The 23459-nt window shown below is 38.6% G+C and overlaps 1 protein-coding gene across 5 annotated transcripts in view; it reads right to left on the bottom strand.

The window, feature by feature from the left end:
* The window catches only part of RNLS (renalase, FAD-dependent amine oxidase), a 278945-nt gene that overhangs the window by 8212 nt on the left and 247274 nt on the right, over nucleotides 1-23459 (bottom strand). For all 5 annotated transcript variants that reach the window (XM_010838482.1, XM_010838483.1, XM_010838486.1 and 2 more), the window contains one exon: nucleotides 19860-20035. In XM_010838482.1, the coding sequence (XP_010836784.1) occupies nucleotides 19860-20035 (176 nt within the window). The remainder of the gene's footprint in view (nucleotides 1-19859; nucleotides 20036-23459) is intronic.

Raw genomic sequence — 23459 nt, forward strand, 5'->3', positions numbered from 1 at the left:
ATCACAGCCACTAGCTTTGTTCATAGTGATGCTTTCTAAGGCCCACTTGACTTCACATTCCAGGATGTCTGGCTCTAGGTCAGTGATCACACCATCGTGATTATCTGGGTCGTGAAGATCTTTTTTGTACAGTTCTTCTGTGCATTCTTGCCACCTCTTCTGCTTCTGTTAGGTCCATAGCATTTCTGTCCTTTATCGAGCCCATCTTTGCATGAAATGTTCCCTTGGTATCTCTAATTTTCTTGAAGAGATCCCTAGTGTTTCCCATTCTGTTGTTTTCCTCTATTTCTTTGCACTGATCACTGAGGAAGGCTTTTTTATTGCTCCTTGTTATTCTTTGGAACTCTGCATTCAGATACTTATATCTTTCCTTTTCTCCTTTGCTTTTCCCTTCTCTTCTTTTCACAGCTATTTGTAAGGCCTCTCCAGACAGCCATTTTGTTTTTTGCATTTCTTTTCCATGGGGATAGTTTTGATCCCTGTCTCCTGTACAATGTCATGAACTTCTGTCCATAGTTCCTCAGGCACTCTGTCTATCAGATCTAGTCCCTTAAATCTATTTCTCACTTTTCACTGTATAATCATAAGGGATTTGATTTAGGTCATACCTGAATGGTCTACTGGTTTTCCCTACTTTCTTCAATTTAAGTCTGAATTTGGCAATAAGGAGTTCATGATCTGAGCCACAGTCAGCTCCTCGTCTTGTTTTTGCTGACTGGATAGAGGTTCTCTATCTTTGGCTGCAAAGAATATAATCAATCTGATTTTGTTGTTGACCATCTGGTGATGTTCATGTGTAAAGTCTTCTCTTGTGTTGTTGGACGAGGGTGTTTGCTATGACCAGTGCGTTCTCTTGGCAAAACGCTATTAGTCTTTGCCCTGCTTCATTGTGTACTCCAAGGCCAAATTTGCCTGTTACTCCAGGTATTTCTTGACTTCCTACTTTTGCATTCCAGTCCCCTATAATGAAAAGGACATCTTTTTTGGGTGTTAGTTCTAAAAGGTCTTGTAGGTCTTCATAAAACCGTTCAACTTCAGCTTCTTCAGCATTACTGGTTGGGGCATAGGCTTGGATTACCGTGATATTGAATGGTTTGCCTTGGAAACGAACAGAGATCATTCTGTTGTTTTTGAGATTGCATCCAAGTACTGCTTTTCGGACTCTTTTGTTGACCATGATGGCTACTCCATTTCTTCTAAGGGATTCCTGCCCACAGTATCTCAGATACCGTCAATTGGAAGAGGCACCAATATTTTAGATATATGAATGAGAAAATTAAAAGTGGTGTTAGCGTGAAATAAAATTTTATTTTATACTTACTAGAGAAGTTCTTTTAGAATTATCTACATGTAGATCTTTTGCAAATATAAAAAGGGAATAAGATAAGGAATAGATTGGTTAGCTTTCCCCAAAACTTCTTCATAATCAGAGTGGACTTTTGTGAAAAAATTCTTTCACTCAGGGTGTCAATTTCCATGCTCTTCCCCTCCCCCCAGTCAGTCCTCTGAGCTGCCTCGAGTGCTGGTCATGCAGCATTTCTCACAAGAGTAAACAGTCCACTAAATTGTCCTGGCTGGGGTTTTCCTCCAAGATGCTTGACACCTATTCTTCAAGTTCTGACTGTACTTTCTCAGTGGGAAAGAAAAGTTTTTAAGTAATCAGCAAGACACATATTCTTTTCCCAAATGGTCCTTCTCTAGTGGTTCAGATGGTGAAGAATCCACCTGCAATGTGGGCAGACCAGGGTTCGATCCCTGGGTCTGGAAGATCCCCTCGAGGAGAAATAGCAACACACTCCAGTATCCTTACCTGGAGAATCCCCATGGATAATGGAGCCTGGCGGGTCACAGTCCATGGGGTCACAAAGAATTGGGTAAGACTGAGCAACTAACACATTTCATGCTGATGTCAGTGGAAATGTTTGTTTACATGTTTATAGTGGTCATCCCCCTGCTGGACCACTAAAAATAACCAAGTTCACGTGTGTGAAAACTTCATCCTACCTGTCCCCTTGACGGCATCTTACAACTGAGGAAATACAGCAAATAGTAAATAGGGTAGGGAGCAGTATGGTGAAAACCCACTAGTTAGTAAAAGCATAACAAGTACAAAGATACTGAGTGCAGGATCCTTTAAGTAGAGCCTTTTCAGGTAAGCAGCATCTCAGTGCCAGAGCATCCAAGGTCTTCAGCACTGGTAGTTTAAACTCTCCAATTTCCCAATTCACCCAAATGAGCAGCCTCAGGTGAAACTGACAGAGACTGGTTATCACAGAATCGATTTGTTCATTTACAAAGGTAAATGTACCGATTCTAAAACTGAGCCTGGTTGTCTTCCCAGACCGTTCATCTTAGTAGGCTAATTTCCTCAACTGTGTCATAGATTATGGGGGTGACACACGTGCGGCACCGCCTGACAGACATCACTAATCAACTGTGGCATTTCTTCTCCACTGAGCCCAGAAGTGGCTTCAGCATCCTTCTCACTTCATTGCTTCAGGCAGCCACTACCAGTCAATTGAATTTGGCACTCGAGAGGAATCCTATATACCAATTCTGGATTAGAAGATTACAGAGTAAACATGTAATTACAAATAAGAGAATTAAATATTCTTTACTGTTTTTTTTCCCTCTTTTCCCGTTAAGCCAGGAGAGTCCGATGCGCTGTCTTTGTCCAAAGCAGAGATACTTCAGTGCCAAGAATGAGAGTCACATCAGGAGCCGTTTCCTCTAATAATGTTGGAAGTTCAATTCCAATTCCTTCTAATAACCTTCCAGTAACCTCCTAGACCATTGCCCTTTCGTGGGTCACATCAGGGCTTTGACTGCCATGTGAAAATAAAATACAGATATTTTGACTGCAAGATAGTTGTAGAAAACTACACAACCATACTTCTATAAAACTGTGCATTACTAGTATCAGGGCTTGTAGGAAAATAGGTTGGCATAGCCAGCTCAGAACCTAACCACTGAAAGCACTAACAAAAACAATCAAGTGAAGTGGCTAGCAATATGAACATTCTCCCAGACTCTGAGTCTTGGCACATTTATGCATCCTGAACTCTGGGGCTTATGTTTCCTCCTTTGAGATGTAGGTCCTGAAGGGAAGTTGCTTCTAAAAGACACCAGTTTGACCAAAATTATTTGGCAAAACTAATACAATTATGTAAAGTTTAAAAATAAAATAAAATTTAAATAAATAAATAAAGAGAATCCCGCAAAAAAAAAAAAAATCTCCAGGATACAGCCTTCTTCATTAGTCCATCATTTTATTTATTTATTTTTTATTTATTTTTTTTTTAGTCCATCATTTTAGCAAAGGGGAAATGTCTTTGTGGTTTTTCCATCAGTACTCCCACTTTTGCTGAAAAGCATAACAGTGCAAAATCCAGTGGTTCTTAAGGTCACTGTAGCTGCCACTATGGAACTAAAGGAAGATACTTCTGGAGATTTTCTGTTTGCTTGTGAGAAAACATACCCCAATCACTTGAAAACATCAACATGTGCAAAACCAATATGATTTCCCTGTGATGCTACTGATCTCCTATTTCTCAATTGCATTTGAAAGAATTTACATTAAAAAACCCTCTGGAGTTATAAAGGACTGTAGATAATTTTATTGCTTTCTTAGGTTACTCTATGTTCCTAAGGGTCGCTTTATTTAACGTGGGTAAGCCTGAATTTTGACAGCAGATGGAGACTAAACCATCACCTGTGTTTTTGATACACACACTGTATCTTTTAATTGATTTTTAATCAATTTCGATGTGTGAGGGTGACTCCTTAAACTGTCCTTGGATGTCAAGAGAATCTTACTGTGTTCTAGTTGTAGGCTAACTTGACTGGGGCAGACTCCGAGTAATGATATCCTTGTGTTGGCATTTCCCCTGCCCACTGTGTGTGTGAGGTGCTGACCACACTGGTAACAGGAATAGCTAGGAGACCTGAGATGGTATGGAGTTGATTCATACATTTCCTCACTTCCTCTGCTCTGTTGCCAGTGTCAACCTGAACCCCTGCCATGGTACATAAACAGCAGAAATTGAATATTTGGTTAACTTATTCTTTTATAGCCCCTATGCAATGCTCAAAGGTGGTGGTTCCCAAAAGTCAATCTATGGCAGTAAGAGAAAAATAAGGAGAATTGTGAACTTTTTCATAGAGCAAAATGTATTCTATTTATAAATTGTTATGAGGTTCTATCTTTACTACATATTTTGGGGGGAGGGTTATTATTTTCATTAAATTCCTATAGCTATGTTTTGCTTTTTAAATTCTTAACTGCAGGATAAAAAGATAGCAATATTATACTGGTTCCCAAAGTATTCAGAAGAATTTTACTGGTCCATGGAATAAACACACTTGGAGCCAGTGCTCTGGGGAGAGGTGCTTGATGTGGCTCGGAGCAGAGTCTCTGTCAGCCTGAGGAATGTTTCCCATAAAAGGGGTGCTGGGGGGCAGCAATGGTCAGTTTCAAAAAACCATCAATACTCTCAAGTTAACACTGGACAACCTTAGTTTGGACTTGCTGAGTGGATGAGTAATTTTAACAGATGGAATAAAACCTTGTGTAAAACTTATTTCCCAGAAACTTGCACAACCTCCCTATGATACAAATATTAATCAGGACAGACCTAGAATCTGGGTAAAACATTGTTTGTTTATCTGAAGTGAAATATTCAGGGAGTAACCATAAAAGGTGTGGAGCAAAGCAGGAACTGGGGGAGGAAGATTTAAACAAATGCAGAATAAATTCAAATTGTAAGCACCTAGAAGGTAAATGTGGTTTGTATTGATTCTCTGTTAACATCTCTCAATTCTCACCATATTCCCAAGGCATTGATTATAAACATTTATCATATGCCTGTTTACAAAAACAGAGAGAAATGTAAATAAATGAAGGCGAGACCATAACTTACACTAATGTCAATGGAAATGCTTGTTTACATATTTATAGATGGGAAGCTAGTCCAGGTACTCTGAAAAAGATAAGACTTCAGTGTTATGTCAATAGTGAAAAATACTATTGACCCCCTAAGTAAATTTCTGTGATACAGGAAAGGGACATCTGAGAAATGAAAATCGAAATACAGACTTCATTTTAACAGTACAGAATGTTTTCTATTGGCCAAATTAAAAATGTAATACGTTTATCCTTTTTTCTCTCTCTTTTTTAAAGTTCCTCTGGGGTTTGATAAAAAGGCAGTAAAATGTTGATTCCTCTTGATTCCTCTACACTTAACTCACCAAATTACAATTTGGTAAGAGATATCTGATGTTTAAAAAGTCTTCTGAGTCCTCAGAAATAGAGAGCTATGGGGACTGTGTTTTATTCATTTTTGTATTTCCAGCATCTCCATTTACATCTTCTTTGTACATGGTGTTGAATTCAAAATTGCTCAAAGGCTCTACGCGCACGGGCCAACAAAAAACTAATTCAAATTTTGAAAGATTTAAATTCTCAGTGCTCAGGTGGTCTTTTAAATATGGTGGAGATTTTTCCTTTATGAAAATAATTTCCCTTGGTTTCTCAGTCTCTGAGTTTCTCTTTTACGTTCTATGTCATCGCACCTCCCCATTCTAACTCTGTCCTTGAGCAACTTCATTGTCCAGGAAACAAGTATTCTGATGTCTGTAATCTTTGTGCTAACACTTAGGTTGAAACTTCCAGAAAGCTGAATTCTCTACCGCTAGCTCACTTTTTGCAGAGTCCAGGCAAAGGCATGAGGAACACGTGAATCAGTCTGAATTTCAAAGAGGTAGCAAAGGTGGTTTCTTACCCAGATCTCACCCTCATCTTATAAAATGCCATTGCATAAAAAATACTTTGAAAGGGATGTAGAATGGAACCAGCTGAGTGTGCATGTGTGAATGTCTTTATGTGTGTATAATGGGATATATAGATGTTTGCCTTTATTTAAAAAGATGGAGACCACAGTGACCAATCCACGCTATTATCATAGTTTATAGCTAAACTGCAGTGAGCCTGCACAGACATAAAGTCTAAATAACCCTTTAAATATTTTTTTTCCCTCATGAGATGGTAAATACATTCTTAAAAGCTATAGATGTCATAGAGGAAAAAAAAAAAGCTACATTTTTTTCTGGATGACCTAGCCAATTTTTATCTAATTTTTTTTTAAATCTTTTAAAAATTCTTTCTTAGGAGAATCAGCTCTCCATGTGCAGATTTTTTGTGGCGCAGCCAGATATTGCAGACATATGGGATATATCTGTTATATTCTTAAGAAAAGTGTTGATAAGAATTATTTCTAACCATATACTGCATAGTATGGAAGATAAGTGATACTCAGAACTGGGAAAATGATGATAAATTCAGGGTGCTGATACACCATTTAATCTATTTTTATATGCATTTCCTTAAAAAATATTGTACCTCTTTTGGCCACTGGTGTTTCAGGCTCTCAGATCTATCTTATACTATGCTCTAGTACTTAATATTCATAAAGAGCTTTATCAACAAGGTGAATTCCTGCAGATGGTACATTTTTAATTGGTTCTTATGTGTTATGTGCATCATCTCATCTTGCCTGTGTTCTACTCATCTCTCCAGTGTTCTATTATATTTAATGGTGATTTCATAAACCCGTTTCTTTGTTGTGCTTTAGGGAAAGTCTTGCTTGTATTTTGGGATTCTGGCTACAGAGCTCTGTATCTGGTACACAGAGAGCGGCTGTAAAATTACTATTGGTTGGAATACTCTAGGTGTGAAGAAAGTGATGTGGTTTGGTCAATTCTCAGTGGAGCTTTTCTCTTTATTGGTATTTGTCTATTCTGTTTTAATAAACCATTGGGTAGATGCAGGCAGAATGTGCCACAAATCAATTATATGATCCATGCTGCAGCTTTAGTGCGCTCAAACTGCAAAGGACATACTTGGCTGAAATTGTATATTCAATTGCTGAAGTCTACATTGAATCCTTTCAGATCTATTCTGACTTTTAAAGTCCTGAAAACACTGGAGCAGTCTATTTTGACGAGGACTTGTTCAGAACAAGTACACAATAAAGAATGAGATACTGTTTTCTCTAGTACTGTAGCAGTAATAATAGACAAAACAACAGTCATGGTACATTTCCCTTTAGAGTTTTTAATTTAATAGAAAATTATTTTGTCCTTCAGCAAGTTTTAGTACATTCATTCATTAGCTCTTCAAATATCTGCTGTGTTTGTAGTAGTTGCTGAGTGCTGTGTAAGGTGTGAGGATAGACAAACCAGTTCCAAGTTACAAGGCGATTTAATGGACTTGCATCCTTTTGTTGCATCTAAATAGAAATGCTGCATCACTCTCTCTCAAATGATCCCATTGCTTAGGTTCCTAGGATGCAGAGGGCCCAGAATGCTTTCAGTTTTGAGTTGAGAAACTTAAAATCATCTTTCCTACTCAACTGAACCTAATCACCACTTCTCCTCCATTTAAATTAATAACTGCTTAATTTCCAACTAATTCAATCCTCCATCCCTTCTCCCATCCTCTTCTCCTTCTTCTTTTTCTTGACAACCCAGAAGTATGACCATAATTTCTCTCTGGTTCTCATTCGTGCTAAATAAATCCCACAGCCTATTTTTTTGGGTTGAGCAATTATGGGGAAAATACTGCAGCCATTTTGACTTTTGCATCTAGAAAACAACCTTCTTTCTACTTTTAATACGGTGAAAATAAAAGGTTCAACGCTCGTGCTCCTAAGACAATAGCTGAGGATAAAGAAACAAGTGGATTTTAAAGTCAACTGAATTGAGGTATAATTCACAATACAGTAAAATTCACCCTTTTTATGTGTACTGTTGTATAAGTTGTGACAATATACCGAGTTGTGTAACTACCTCTATAAAACACTACAGAGAATGTTCTCATCAGTTTCCACCTAATTCCCCTGTGCCTCTTTGTGGCTAACACCATCCGGCCAATCAGAGCCCCGGCAACAGTGTTCTGTTCCTACAGCTTTGTCCATTCCAGAAAGTCCCACAAATATTTAGAATAATATAGTATGTGGCCTTTGATTCTGACTTTTTTCACTCAGATAATACTTCTGAGACTCACGCATGCCGCTGCAGATATTAGTAGTCCGTTGCATGTTATTACAGAGTAGTTTTGCACTTATGGATGTGCGACAGTTTGCTCATTTACCAGGTGATGGCTATTTGGGGTGTTTCCAGTCTGGGACTCTTATTAATAAAGTTGCTATAAATTCTTGTCTATATATGTTTTGATGTAGATTTATGACTTCATTTCTCTTGGGTTAATTCCTCAAAGTGGAGTTTCTGGGTCATATGGTAAGTGTATATTTAACTTTGTAAGGAACAGTGAAACTGTCTTCCTAAAGGGCTATGCCATGCTGCACTCCCATGGTGATCTGTGAGAATCACCACATCCGTGCCAGTATTTGGTATCTTCAGAGTTTTTGATATGAGGCATTCTACTAGGTGTGGAGAAGGCAATGGCACTCCACTCCGGTACTCTTGCCTGGAAAATCCCATGGATGGAGGAGCCTGGTAGGCTGCAGTCCATGGGGTCGCACAGAGTCGGACAAGACTGAAGCGACTTAGCAGCAGCAGCAGCAGTAGGTGTGTCAGGGTATCTCATTGTCATTTACTTTGCATATCCCCAAGGATCAGTGATGTTCACCAGTAATGATATTTTTGTGTGCTTGCTTGTCATCCATATCTCTTCCTTGGTTTGTGGGTTTAAAATATATAACAAGAAATTTAGCATTAGTAATAGCCACTGGCAAACGTTAACCTGTTTTCTGTCTCTATGAATTTGCCTCTTCTGGATATTTCACATATATGGAATCATTCAAGAAGAGACCTTCATGTCTGGTTTCTTTCACTCAGTCTAATATTTTCATGGTTCATCCATGCTGAAGCACGTACCAACTTCACTGCTTTTCACAGCTGAATGATATTCCATCTTAGGGGTAAACCACACTTTGTTTTTCCATTCATCAGTTGATGGACATTTGGGTTGTTTCTACCTTTGGCTATTCTGAATAATGCTGCTGTGAATATTGTGCACACGGTTTTATTTGAACACATGTTCTCAGTTCTTTGGGGTATATATCTAGGATTGGAATAGCTTGATCAAATTATAATTTTACATTTATTTTATTGAGGAACTGCTAAACTGTTTTACACAGTAGCTAAACCATTTTATATTCCCATCAGCAAGGTATAAGTACTCCATTTTCTCTGCATCTTCACCAAAACTTAGTTTTCTGTTTAAAAAAATATATAGCCATCATAGTGGATGTGAAATGGTATCTCATTTGGTTTTAATTTGCATTTCCCTAACTCAGCAGTAAAGAATCTGCCTGCCAATGCAGGAGACACAGGTTTGATCCCTGGGTCAGGAAGAACCCCTGGAGAAGGAAATGGCAACCCACTTCAGGACTCTTGCCTGGAAAATCCCATGGATAGAGTAGCCTGGTAGCCTCCAGTCCATGGGGCTGCAAGAGTCGAACATGATTTAGTGACTAAACAACAAGAACAACAACAATTACTAAGGATATGGGATGTCTTTTGATGTGCTCATTGGCTATTTATATTTTTTGGGGGGAGAAATGTCTATTCAAGTCCTTTGCCCATTTTCAATAGGACTGTTTGACTTTTTGTTGTTAAGTTATTGAGTTCTTTGTATATTCTGGATAGTAGACACTTCTCAGATAAGTGATTCACAAATATTTTCTCCTGTCCTATGAACTGTCTTTTCACCTCCTTGCTAATCCTTCTATGCACACACAGTTTCAATTTTGATGAAGTCCAAATTTTCTACTTGTTTTTCTTATTATGATTTTGGTGTTATATCTAAGAAATCACTGTCAGATGCAGTCATAAAGATTTACCCCTATGTTTTCTAATAAGACTTTTATGATTTTAGTTTGTATAGTTATGTTTTCAATCCATATTAGGTGGATTTTGCATGTGGTGTGAGGTAAGGATCTAACTTCTTTCTTTCATATTTGGATATCCTGTTGTTCCAGCACAATATGTTGAAGAGACTTTGTTTCCCATTGAATGTTTTTAGGGACATTGTCAGAAATCAGCTCATCACAGGTATAGCATTTTTGGGCTCTCAATTCTATTCCATTGATTTATATGGCTATTCTTATATTATTACAATACTTTAATTATGGTAGCTTTGTATAATAGCAAGTTTGGAAATCAGAAAGTGTGAATCCTCCAGCTTTATTCTTTTTCAAGACTGTCTTGGCTATTTGGGGTCCCTTGCAACTCTGTATGAATTTTTGGATTAGCTTTTCCATTTCTGCAAAGGCCATTGGGATTTTGGTAGTGGCTTAGTTGCTAAGTTGTATCCAGTTCTTGCAACCTCATGGACTGTAGCCTGTTAGGCCCCTCTGTCCATGAAGTTTTCCAGGCAAGAATACTGGGGTGTCATTTACGTCTCCAGGGATTTTGATAGAGACTGTAATAAATTTGTAGATCACTTATGGTAATACTGCCATTTAAAAATACTGAGTTTTATGATCTATGAACTTGGGATGGTTTTTATTTATTTAAGCCTTCTTTAATTTCTTTCAACAATGCTTTGTAGTTTTCACACAGAACTCTTATGCCTCCATGGTTAAATTCACACCTCTTCTTCAATGAAGTAGCCTTTCAAATATTTTGCCCAGCTTTAAATAACAGGGCCATTTGTTTTCTAATTTCTAACTTGTGAGAATTCTTTATATATTCTGGATACCAATCTCTTATCAGATATATGTTTTTGCAAACATTTTCTCCAAGTCTGCAGCTTGTTTTGTCATTTCCTTAACAGTATCTTTCAAAGCATTTTAAGTTTTGATAAAGCATAATTTATCAATTTATTCTTTATGCTTTGTGCTTTGTGTATCCTAAGAAATGTTTGCCAAACCAAAGATCATTAAGATTTTCTCCTATGTTTTTATCTAGAAGTTTCATAGTTTGATGTTTTATAATGTTTTATATGGTCTATGATCTATTTTTAGTTAATTTTTGTATACAGTGTGAACCTTGAACGTTTTTACCTAAAGTGACATGTTCAATTTCTATTTTTCTGTTCACTCATTGCATTGTGTTAGGCAAAACTATCAATTTGAACTTCAGTTTCCTCATTTAAACAAAGATAGAAATATTTACTTTCTGATCTGTCAGAACTGTTGTGAAGATCAAATGAAAACAAGCATAAAATTACTTTCTAAACCCAGAGTATAAATGTTAACTATTATTATTTCTAACCTCAGCCAACAGAATGATGGCATAAAAAATGTGTCATAATTGGAAGAAAGCCAGATCTAAATTACCAGTAGTAGAGCGAGTGTTTAAAAACACTAACTTTTAGGCTGTCTTCATTTTTTTTTCATTGTTTTTCTATATTCTGTTCTGCAGTAGTGATCTCCACCATTCTGTCTTCCAGGTCACTCACCTACTCTTCTGCCTCAGTTATTCTGCTATTGATTCCTTCTAGTGCACTGCTCATCTCTGTTTGTTTGTTCTTTAGTTTTTCCTAGGTCTTTGGTAAACATTTCTTGCATCTTTTCCATTCTTCTTCCAAGATCCTGGATCATCTTCACTATAACTATTCTGAATTCTTCTTTTTCTGGAAGATTGCCTATCTTCACTTCACTTAGTTGTTTTTCTGGGGTTTTTACTTGTCCCTTCATCTGGGACATGACTCTCTGCTTTTTCATTCTGATTACCTTTCCGTGATGTGGTTTTCATTCTAGCTGCTGTGAGACTGTGGTTCTTCTTGCTTCTTCTGGCTGCCCTAAAAAACACTAACTTTTAAGTAGACCTGCGTTGGAATTTCATTTTTGCCACTTCCTAGTGGAAGAGCCTCATAAAGGGCTCTGTGCTCTCAACTTCTTAACTTTCTGACCTTTGCAATTGGGAAGGAGTAAAGACTCTGATGCTGGGAGGGACTGGGGGCAGGAGGAAAGGGGTATGACAGAGGATGAGATGGCTGGATGGCATAACCGACTCGATGGATGTGAGTTTGAGTGAACTCCAGAAGTTGGTGATGGACAGGGAGGCCTGGTGAGCTGCGATTCATGGGGTTGCAAAGAGTCGGACACAACTGAGCGACTGAACTGATCTGAAAAACCTCCATGGGGTGGAGATGAAGTGAGTTACACACAGAGTAGGGGATTGATAAATGGTATTTGAGAAAGAGAGGGAGAGAATGATTATGCATGTACACTAATAAAATGATAATGCAGACTGTCATAGTTTATATGAATGTTATAACAGTTGATGGCAGTTCAGTTTAGTCGCTGTCGTGTACGACTCTTCGTGATACCATGGACTGCAGCATGCCAGGCCTCTCTGTCCATCACCAACTTCTGGAGTTTACTCAAACTCATGTCCATTGAGTCAGTGATGCCATCCAACCATCTCATCCTCTGTCGTCCCCTTCTCCTCCTGCCCTCAAGCTTTCTCAGCATCAGGGTCTTTTCAAATGAGTCAGCTCTTCGCATGGGTGGCCAAAGTATTGGAGTTTCAGCTTCAGCATCAGTCCTTCCAATGAATACCCAGGACTGATCTCCTTTAGGATGGACTGGTTGGGTCTCCTTGCAGACCAAGGGACTCTCAAGAGTCTTCTTCAACACCACAATTCAAAAGCATCAATTCTTTGGTGCTCAGCTTTCTTTATAGTCAAACTCTCACATCCATACGTGACTACTGGAAAAACCATAGCTTTGATTAGATGGACCTTTGTTGGCAAAGTGCTTAATATGTTGTCTGGGTTGGTCATAACTTTTCTTCAAAGGAGCAAGTGTCTTAATTTCATGCCTACTGTCACCATCTGCAATGATTTTGGAGCCCCCAAAATAAAGTCTGGCACTGTTTCCACTGTTTCCCCATCTATTTCCCATGAAGTGATGGGACCAGATGCCATGATCTTCGTTTTCTGAATGTTGAGTTTTAAGCCAACTTTTTCACTCTCCTCTTTCACTTTCATTAAGAGGCTCTTTAGTCCTTCACTTTCGGCATAAGGGTGGTGTCATCTGCATATCTGAGGTTATTGATATTTCTCCCAGCAATCTTGATTCCAGCTTGTGCTTCATCTAGTCCAGCGTTTCTCATGATGTACTCTGCATATAAGTTAAATAAGCAGGGTGACAATACACAGCCTTAACATACTCCTTTTCCTATTTGGAACCAGTCTGTTGTTCCATGTCCAGTTCTAACTGTTGCTTCCTGACCTGCATACAGATTTCTCAAGAGGCAGGTCAGGTTGTCTGGTATTCCCATCTCTTTAAGGCAAGATCAAGGTAAAAAGCAAGAATGTGTCCTGTACTGTCTTGGAACTGGGAAAGTGTACACATTGTTAGAACATCATTCCAATATCATTTCCTTTGCCTCTCTGGCTTCATCTTGTAGGATTTAGCTCAGGTGACATTTTCTTCTAAGAAGGTATTTACTACCATTTTCTCCTCAAATCTGCTCTGTGTTCACACAATACATTGTTTTTCCTTTTCTTAGAAGAAAATGCACCATACAATGATTATCTGCTTATTGGTCAGTCTTGCTGATTATATGGGAAAGTCTTTGAATGAACGGAGCTGTCTTTGAGTCTATAGAATCCAGTATAATGTCTGGCATACAGTAGAAACCAATTGCTGACATTGTTGAAAGTCATTCAATCATGTCCAACTCTTTGTGACCCCATGAACTATATAGTCCATGGAATTCGCCAGGTCAGAATACTGGAGTGGGTAGCCTTTCCTTTCTCCAGGGGATCTTCCCAACCCAGGGATAGAACCTAGGTTTCTCACATTGCAGGCAGATTCTTTACCAGCTGAGCCACAAGGGAAGCCCAAGAAACTCAATAAATGTCAGCTAAATGAAAAGCTGAATATATATTACTAATTTCTAATGTGGGTATAAATAGCTTTTGTCAACTGAACTTTTTAGTTCAGTTTGTTAGTTCAGAGAATAATACTGAGGTCTACTATGCACAGGCCAAGTGGACTTCCGTTTATGGAACAGAGCCATATATAATAACATCCGTCATTCAGTTTCCAGTAGTAATACTGGGTGCAGATGAATATATATTGCATTTGTCCAAGAAAAATGATACAGATTCATTTTTAAAGTTTCCTACAAAGTACTGCTGTTCAAAATAATTAGTTTTTCTGAAAAAGTGTGATGCTGACTACATGGCAGGGTAAGTTCCTGCCATGAGCATTTGAAAAAAGTGATTTAATTAAACTTACATGTGTTAAAACATTTAATAGCTCATATAATGTGAGATTTTATGAAAAGGGGAAATATCTGCCCATATAAATGCCAATTAAACTGTGACTGAACATCCCTAATTCAATGATCAGAATTTGTCAGCTGATGATCTCATACATTCGTAGCTACCTCATAATAAAGTGAAGCAATGGGTTAGTTCTGTACCAGTGAGAAAGAGGTCAGAGATTACTCAGTGGAATACTTAGGACTGACACCTGTTAGATTTCCTGCTCTTGGCAGACTGGGTCATGCCATAGCCTACCAATCCCAAAGGTCCTGTTTCAGCTCTCCATGGCTTACCATAAACTTATGCACAGAAGCAAGAGTACTCTTGAGGCCATAATTTCATGCCAGGAAATTTTAACTCATGGTATAAATTGTGTTAAATTACCAGACACTGGACAATGTGTAAGTTAGTTTAGGAATGAATGGCACAAAACTGAAAAACCTATAAGCTGAAAAAAACTGACAAGAGTTCCTTGTGTCCACAGGGATCCATCACTTTTATATCACCTTGTTCTGATGTTAATAGTCCCTACGGTATGTCTTAGCATCATAGCCCCTGGAGTTGAGTCAGCCCTGAAATATCCTTGTCCAGAAATATGTGTGTGTGTAAAAGAGAGAAGAGAAAAGACAGAGACTCTGAAAAGACAAGAGAGTAAGAAAAAACAAGAAGTGCAGCAGCATGCATGAAGACAGGTACCAGAAAAGAGCAAGGGACACACAGAGCTCATCTACTAAGAAATACCATAGAATCCCCTTCACCCACCTCCTCTCTTCCTCTTCCTTTTGCTATTCTTATTTAGCAATGATGGAGAACTTGCCTTGTACTAGTGTTACAGTAAATGTTTTCTACTGTGTTCTCTCCTTTCATTCTGACCACTATGAGGGGTCATTCTCTTCCTACGAGGGAGGTTCGGTTGTACCACTTACAGATGGGCTTGGAGTTATAGTTTAGCTTACTCAAAGCCACAGGGACAGCTGAAGTTTGAACTGAAGTCTGCCTCCAAAGCCCAAAGTCATAATCACCCCACATTAAATAAATTATCCAACAACACACCTAATGTACTTTAACTGATAAATACAACTGACTTTTGTCTTTCAAAGCACTTATCCTAGAAGGCCATATGATTAAATCTGTAGTGATACACTGGCCAACATCTTTTAGGGTAGGAGCTTTTAGAATCAGCTTACTGGACACATTAACACAAATAAATACAAGCAGTTATATCTCTTTAGTTATATAAAAACATTAAAGAAAATTGTCAAGATTGCCCATCTACTTTACTAAAAAGATATATGTCCAAATGACTTGAGTTGTTTCTGAAACATTAAATTCAAGCTCACCTTTCAAAGACCTGATTGAACTGAGTACATGCTGAAGAATAAGTGTCAGGATTTTAAGGAGATGCCCAATCTGGCTGCAATAAGGGTATGGCTTATTAGGGTGACTGACTATGTTGAAAGGGACACTCGTTTGAATTTATAGTCTTGGTATATTCATACAATCAATCAGTCACTGCTTTTCAGTTTCACCCTACCAAAGAGAAGGCAGGGAGGCAGATATGACAGAAACTGTGTAAGAGAGAAAAAAAAAATGGAACTATCAATTACTACCTGACCTTCCAACACTGAAATAAGACACAGCTACTGGTCAGAAATTAATCTCATAAGGGAATAATGTAAATATGTAGGTGATTTCAGGCTCTGCTGTGTATACACACCCCACCACCCTGTCCCACCAAACACAAACCTCTTAAGAAAAATTCTGGCCTTAAATTGTCACCTATGCCCTCTTTCATTCCTTCCAACTCCTGGGCAGTACTATGCCAACCAAGGTAAGCAACTGGGGAAGGCCTGAGGAAGCCAAAATGGGGAATTTGCACTGACAAGTTCTTAGATTTTCCTGTCTAGGAGGGGGGAAAACATGGAGTCAAAAATGAGGGATGTGAGTGGAAGGCTGAAGAAAGGAAAGAAAAAAGAAAAGCCCACATGGCTGATAATTGGAAAACTCTGTGGAAAACTAGAGTTAAGGTGCAAAAAGTTTTGAAGGAGCTTGTAGAAGTGGCATACATAAGGAATGAGAAAAGAAACTGCAAAAAGTGCTGCTAAGGATAATGAATTTTGGGTATCTTTAAAGATCTATAAAAGACACTAGTAAAGATGATAATTATTTTACATTCCTTTAGGTTGCTGAATTTTGTTTCTTTGACTAGAACACAAGACTGGGCTATGAGGGATTCTTGATTTATTTGGGTTATAGGAGCATAACATTTAGAGCAGGTGTTCTTAATGCTGGATTTGTGGGAGGCATTTTAGGTTGCTTGTAAATCTTCATAATTAGACGCAACTTTGTGTTTATGTGTGCATGTGTATTTTGAAAGGCTGTGCATCTCCATATTCATGGCTTTGATGAGGTTCTTAAAGAGTTCATGATCCTTCTTAAAGAATATAAAAGGGCTCACACTGAGCAGAGAGAAAGTACAGACTCAGGGCAAAAGACCAAGTGAAGAAATGGAACTACAGAAGAGAACAATTCTAATTTTACAGCAAGAGTTTAATAGGCTAGTCCAAATCCATTTATTTTTGCCAAAGCATTCATTTACCACCTGACTCTCCTTTTTCCCTACCCCTAAATTCCTCTCTTGATGTCCATGGTGTTTGAAATGCATTCAGTGATTATTTTATTTTATTTTTTTACAAAAGAGTAATCCATGAACGTGAGACATGACAAAAAAGGCACTGAAATATTCAGAAACTACAGAAATAGGGGGGAAAGTTAGAGTTAAACTCACAAGCAAATCATACTTTTATAGTAAATGTATAAAACTAGAGTAGTTTGGAAAAGGCATCATGATAGACTCTGAAACAAAGGCAAGCACAGCGAATAACAGTGGTGAGAGGATTAGGGTTATCAAACTGATTAAGTGTCCCCTGTCAATGTACATGGAAGTTGTTTTCAGTTATTACTCTTCTGCTGAGAGGATTAATATATCATCCTTGTTACAGAAATCTTAATTCAATGTATCACAGCTTAGGCATCAATGTATATTAACTGGGTACACATTTAAATGATGGAAGGCAAATAGCTGCAAAGGGGAGGAACTGAGAATCGCGAAAAATCTGCCACTGCTTTGCTGTGTTTGTCTGAACCACCTACTCATGTGTTTTATTCAAACCCCAAATGGGAGGCACAGAGCAGCCCTGCAAGTCTTTCCAACACACCTTCTTTCTTCATCTGCCTCCTTCCTTAATAGCAGCACCCGCCCGAAAGCAGTGCTATCCTACTCAAGGCAAAAAATTTGATTTAGTGTCTTAGGAGAAGGCTTTCAGCAAAGATTAGTCTCTAGGATTCCATGGACAGAGTATTAGATGTGACCTAGGCAATGGCACCCACTCCAGTACTCTTGCCTGGAAAATCCCATGGACAGAGGAGCCTGGTAGGCTGCAGTCCATGGGGTCGCTAAGAGTCAGGCATGACTAAGAGACTTCACTTTTACTTTTCACTTTCATGCATTGGAGAAGGAAATGGCAACCCACTCCAGTATTCTTGCCTGGAGAATCCCAGGGACAGAGGAGCCTAGTGGGCTGCTGTCTATGGGGTCACACAGAGTCGGACACAACTGAAGCGACTTAGCAGCAGCAGCAGTAGGCATTTGTTATATGCTCATGGAATAAATGAGTAAACAAATGAATAAATGAACAACCATCTTTCACTGCCCTGCCCCACGCCACCCCACCGCCCTCCCCTGCCCCCTGCCACTGTGGATATAAGACATTAGAGGCAGCAGAAGGCCTGGAAAGCCACATCAAGGAAACATAAAATGGACTCTACACAAAATACTCCCTTATCTCTTTCAGAAAGCAGTCACTTCTAGAAAGTGGCTTGAGCCTTCAAGGGCTGGTGCTCTCCCCAGAGGTTTTATTAGAGGGGCAAGCAATACTGCCTCATAAAGGAATCTACCAAAGAATTCTGGGGGAAGGAAGGTTATGACAGGCGGAAGTCAGGCTCCCCTCTTGTGGCTCAGCTGGTAAAGAATCCACCTGCAGTGCAGGAGACCTGGGTTTGATCCCTCGGTTGGGAAGATCCCCTGTAGAAGGGAAAGGCTACCCACTCCAGTATCCTGACCTGGAGAATTCCATGGACTGTATAGTCCATGGTGTTGTAAAGAGTCGGACAGTACTGAGCAACTTCACTTCACTTCACTTGCTATGTAAAATATCTAGCTTCAAATTATATCAACAAGATTATTTCCGTGTTTTCTTTTTCAGACCAACCTAAGATTAAGTTAAATATCATTTAAAGACATTGGCTATTGAGATTTGAAAAAGTTGTTTTAAAAGGAAGAAGTCTTCTAAAGTGACCATGATGTGTTTAAGTAAATATTTTCCTGAAAGTTTCACTGTATAATTTAACTTGAGACGATATGGGTAAACACATAGAACTGCTGCAATATTTTAGGAAGTAATTTACCATTTCCTTTGATTTTGGAAAGTCCTTTAAAATATACAAAATCTGTTGCGATTTCTCCCAACCAGTTTTTCTAAAGGGTTCACAGCTCTAGTAACAAATAGTGCTGATAAATCAGGTAATCAATGTGCTAAGAAATCTTAGGAAAAAATAGACAAGTCACTGCTTCCTTTTCCTTCTGCTCCACTGTCCTCAAACGACTTCACAACTGAGTTTACAGATCAATACTTTTTCTATGAATACTCAGAAACTTGTGTTGGAATATACAGAGGATTTTCAGAAAAGTCAGCAGTTACTTAGTGTAAAGAGTTTTTAAAGTTTGAACTAGTAGACCAATCAGCAGGTTTATCTAATCCTGAAAAAACAGCTCAACTAGCTGATCTATTCATTTTTCATTCATCATTCATACCTGATCTGTTCAGGTATTCATTTCTCTCTCCCAAACAGCTCTACTGGCAGCAGTCAAAACCAAAGTGGGAACTTAATAAAAATGAAAATTGTGGTAGCAAAATATACTTACAAGGTTAATTTGACATATTGCAAAAAATTTGGGAGGTTATAGTGGTTTCTATATAACCACAGTACTGATTTAGAAAAACCTCAGAGAAACAGCTGCATTTTGATATATAACCTGCCTTGCCTGCATAAGAAACCCCAGATTTTCAGGTTATATAAGTCTAGATGCTAGAATTTGAACATAACATTGGGGAAAATTATATGTATCTCTTATTGAGAAATAACAGGATAATAAAAACTTGCATGTAAACTTCTCTATTAGGAAAATGCATATTTGCTCCCAAGATCACATGTTAATTTCTTTCACTGCTGCTGCTGCTGCTTCAGTCGTGTCCGACTCTGTGCGACCCCATAGATGGCAGCCCACCAGGCTTCCCCGTCCCTGGGATTCTCCAGGCAAGAACGCTGGAGTGCACTGCCATTTCCTTCTCCAATGCATGAAAGTGAAAAGTGAAAGTGAAGTTGCTCAATCGTGTCCCACTCTTCATGACCCCATGGACTGCAGCCTACCAGGCTCCTCCATCCATGGGATTTTCCAGGCAAGAGTACTAGAGAGTGGCAAAATATGAGAAAAAGTAAAGTCAGATCTGATTAAGAAAACTGTGCTCATACCGCTGGGTTCTCTGATTACCTGTGAATGTCTCCATTTCTGGCATTTGGTAGCTACTGGCTGAGGCAAACCAGGCACAATGTTTTCCAGCTGCTTGAAGATTAACTCCTGCACATCCTCAGTGCTGTGTTCCAAATGTGTAACTCCAAATGGGACAGTGGTGTGAATCACAAGGGAAGGTCCGATTTCTGATGACTCTAGTAGAAGAGGAACATAAAGATGTATCTTGAAGTGAGTAATATGGAAGTGTCTCTCAGCCTTTCAGTCCAGATTTAGAATTGATCACAATAATCAGACAATAAATGAAAGGAAAACAGAATCTAAACTTTGAAGCATAAAATTAGGCTAGTTCTGAAACTCCAAATCAGGTTTTACTGAAGAGAAGGACAGATTCAAGGCGTATTTTTTTTTTTTTTTAATTGGAGGATAATTGCTTCACAATGCTGTGTTGGTTTCAAGACGTATTTAAGAGAATAAATTTTCAGGTCTTGTTAAAGAACCTGAAGGAAAGCAAAAGGACCTAATACATACTTCCTTGGGTGTCATTAAATTTACTTGTATCTTTCTCATCCACTAACACAAGCTCATCAGGGCAAGAACCATTTTTTTCTTTTTTTAAAAATTTTACTTATTTATTTATTGGCTGTGCTGGGTCTTTGCTGCCGCACAGGTTTTCCTCTAGTGCCTTGGGCTGGGACTACCCTCTAGTTACGGCGTGCGGGCTTCCTATTGCAGCAGCTTCTCCTGTTGCAGAGCACTGAGCTCTAGGGTACGTGGACTTCAGTAGCTGCAGCTCCTGTGCTACAGAGCACAGGCACGGACTTAGTTGCTCCGCTGAGTGTGGGATCGACCCAGATCAGGAATGGAACCCGCGTCTTCTGCAGTAGCAGGTGGGTTATTTACCACTGAGCCACCAGCGAAGCCCAGAACCATTTCTTATATAGAGTCTGAAAAAGTGGTAGTTGCTCAGTTGTGTCTGACTCTTTGCAATCCCTTGGACAGTAGCCCACCAGGCTTCTCTGTCCAGGGGATTTCCCAGGCAAGAATACTGGAGTGGGTTGTTGCCATTCCCTTCTCCAGGGGATCTTCCTGATTGACCTGAGGCACCAGGGAAGCCCATATATAACCTTTATTCACTTTAAATTCTGAGAGCAAAGTAGATGTTCATCTTCTTAATTTTATGTTAAATGGATTGCAAAATGCCTTGTTGAAATTATATAAATACCAGAATAAAATGTCTTTAAAAAATCTAAGCTTCTTTCTACATACAAGCTTGACTTCATAATGGTCTTCATCTTTTAGGCAGCATTAAAAATAATGTCTGCTTTATTCATAACATAGAGCTACTTCTTATTTTTGTCTACCACTGAAATTTTTTTTTTTTTGCTATATTTTCACAATGACAAACAGTAAGTGCTTCACATCTTTCACTCTTTGGTAGAATACAGGAAATCGAAGAGTTTGACACTGAAAACAAAGTGGCTGAGGCATCAGAGAATACAACCTTGGAAGGAATGTTAACCAGGATTTCCTGCTTTTATTATTTGTTTAAATCATGCAGAAGAGAAAAGCTGAGAGAAAACAAAATAGATATGAAACACATGAAATAATAATATGAAAGTTGGTGCCACCCCCTGCTGAAAGAAGAAAATACTAAAATGTATAAGTTATTGATGGGGGTTGGGAAGACTGATTCTGAAAAGTCTTTCAATTGGGAGTATAAAGCTCTTTTTAGAGTTGTTATAAAAGATAACAATCTCTTTGAGATAGGTTTATAAAATATTTCTCAAAAAAAGTAATTTTACACAGAGACACATTTCTTGCTTTACACAAGACAATTTCTTGCTCTGTATGCACTCAGCCTCTTTACTTTGTGTGTCTCTGTGTAGAATGAGAATAAGTTAGTATCTACTGTGCTGCTCTGTGGTCTGGATTAAAAGACATAATGTGTGTGAAGTGTTTAGCACTGTTTCTGGTACAGAAGAGGTTCTTAATATATGTAAGTTATGGAAATAAAAGTAATTAGTTAGATACTTCCAAGGGGGAAGTTTGCCTGATGTTGCTCAAATGAAGATGTGAGCTATTCTTCTGCGGTTGTTGTTAAAGTACTTCATTTCCCCATTACATTCTGGCTTACGACTTTTACAGAAAAATGGAAGAGAGACCCAAAATGCTGTGAGCGCTATAAAGTGGCATGCTTCCACACATTTCAAGATATACCAGACTGGGAGAGCTGACTTCAGAATCTGTGCTGTAAATGCAATGAATGGTAAGAAGATTGTCCAGTTTCACCTCACAGCGGCTGGAACAACTTGAAAGAGGATAGAGGGGGAACCTCTCTTTGAACATGCAATGCTTAACCTCTTGGGGTCAGCTTTACTGATACCACACAGGAGTGTAAAATCTCAAAATCCTTTCACTGGATACAACCAACAGTGAGAAACCTATTGCATATTGTCTCAGGGGGTGTTACCTATGTTTCAGTTTAATATATTCAGGAAGGCTTATACGCAGAAGGGACTGGCAATGACACCCGCCTTCCGTGAGGTACCAAATCTTCCTAGAGACAGAGAAGGCTACTGGGTCAGCATTCGGAAGCAAGAGAGTTGAGGTTCTGAGTTGACTTATCTATGGCAGGCTTCAAAGGGAGAAGAACTTGAGCTGTGTGCGTGAGGTTGCACTGACCCAGACATTTGTTCTAGCGGGGAGCTCATAAAATCGTTAAGAGTAGTGATGGTGCGTTGCCAGGTTTCTCCCATTTACATTAGCCATCCACTCCAAGGAGAGCAATAAAAAAGGAAATTTAAAACTAAAAATGAAACCGTTTTTGCATAACAATGAGAGAACAACCTGACTACTTGTTTTTATTGGAATCAGACAAAAATTTTTCAGAATTTCAATTAAAATTTGAATACCTGCAACCTCAGACAATGACTTTTAAGGAAGAGGCCCTCGTTCCCTAAATTCAAGGGTATTTTCAGAAGCTAAAGTGCAAAAATACAAACAGCCAACCAGAGCTTAAACGTGACCAAGGCCTGGAACTCCAGTATCATAAAAAAAAACCACAAATATGTTAATAGGATTCAGAGCGTAAATTCACTGTAATCATTATTCCGTGGTCACTGAGAAGGTAATGATGTTATCTTTCTTTTTCTTTTCTTTATTTAGTTTAACAAGCATACCACTTTGCTTTTGGCATTTTAAATGTAAAGTTCATAGTAAGTTGACAACTATTTCTGTATGTTGGGAGATCAGTGACTTCAGTCAGAAGATAACTATTTGAACCTTTGCATCTTTAATAGCCTGGTGGTCTTGGACAACTTAATCTCTTAGGCTCCACTTTCTTCCATCAATTAGAAGGGAGTAATACTACTTACCTTATAAGGCTGTCATGAGGATTAAATGGGTTTGGATACATAAAAGTCTTCTTCAAATACAAAGTGCTATACAAACATAAGGCACCCCTAGAAAATATTTTTGTTTTGACCTCTGAGTTGGGGTAAGAACAGCTTTAGAAAGGGTAACAGAGTTGACTTCTCTCAAAGTACTGACTAATTCTTATATTAAAACCCTAGGAACAGTGGTGGATTATTCCTGCATATAGGCACAGCAGTTTTTTGG

The sequence above is a fragment of the Bison bison genome, unplaced genomic scaffold, assembly GCF_000754665.1.
Source record: "Bison bison bison isolate TAMUID 2011002044 unplaced genomic scaffold, Bison_UMD1.0 scf7180017864097, whole genome shotgun sequence".
Lineage (NCBI taxonomy): Eukaryota > Metazoa > Chordata > Mammalia > Artiodactyla > Bovidae > Bison > Bison bison.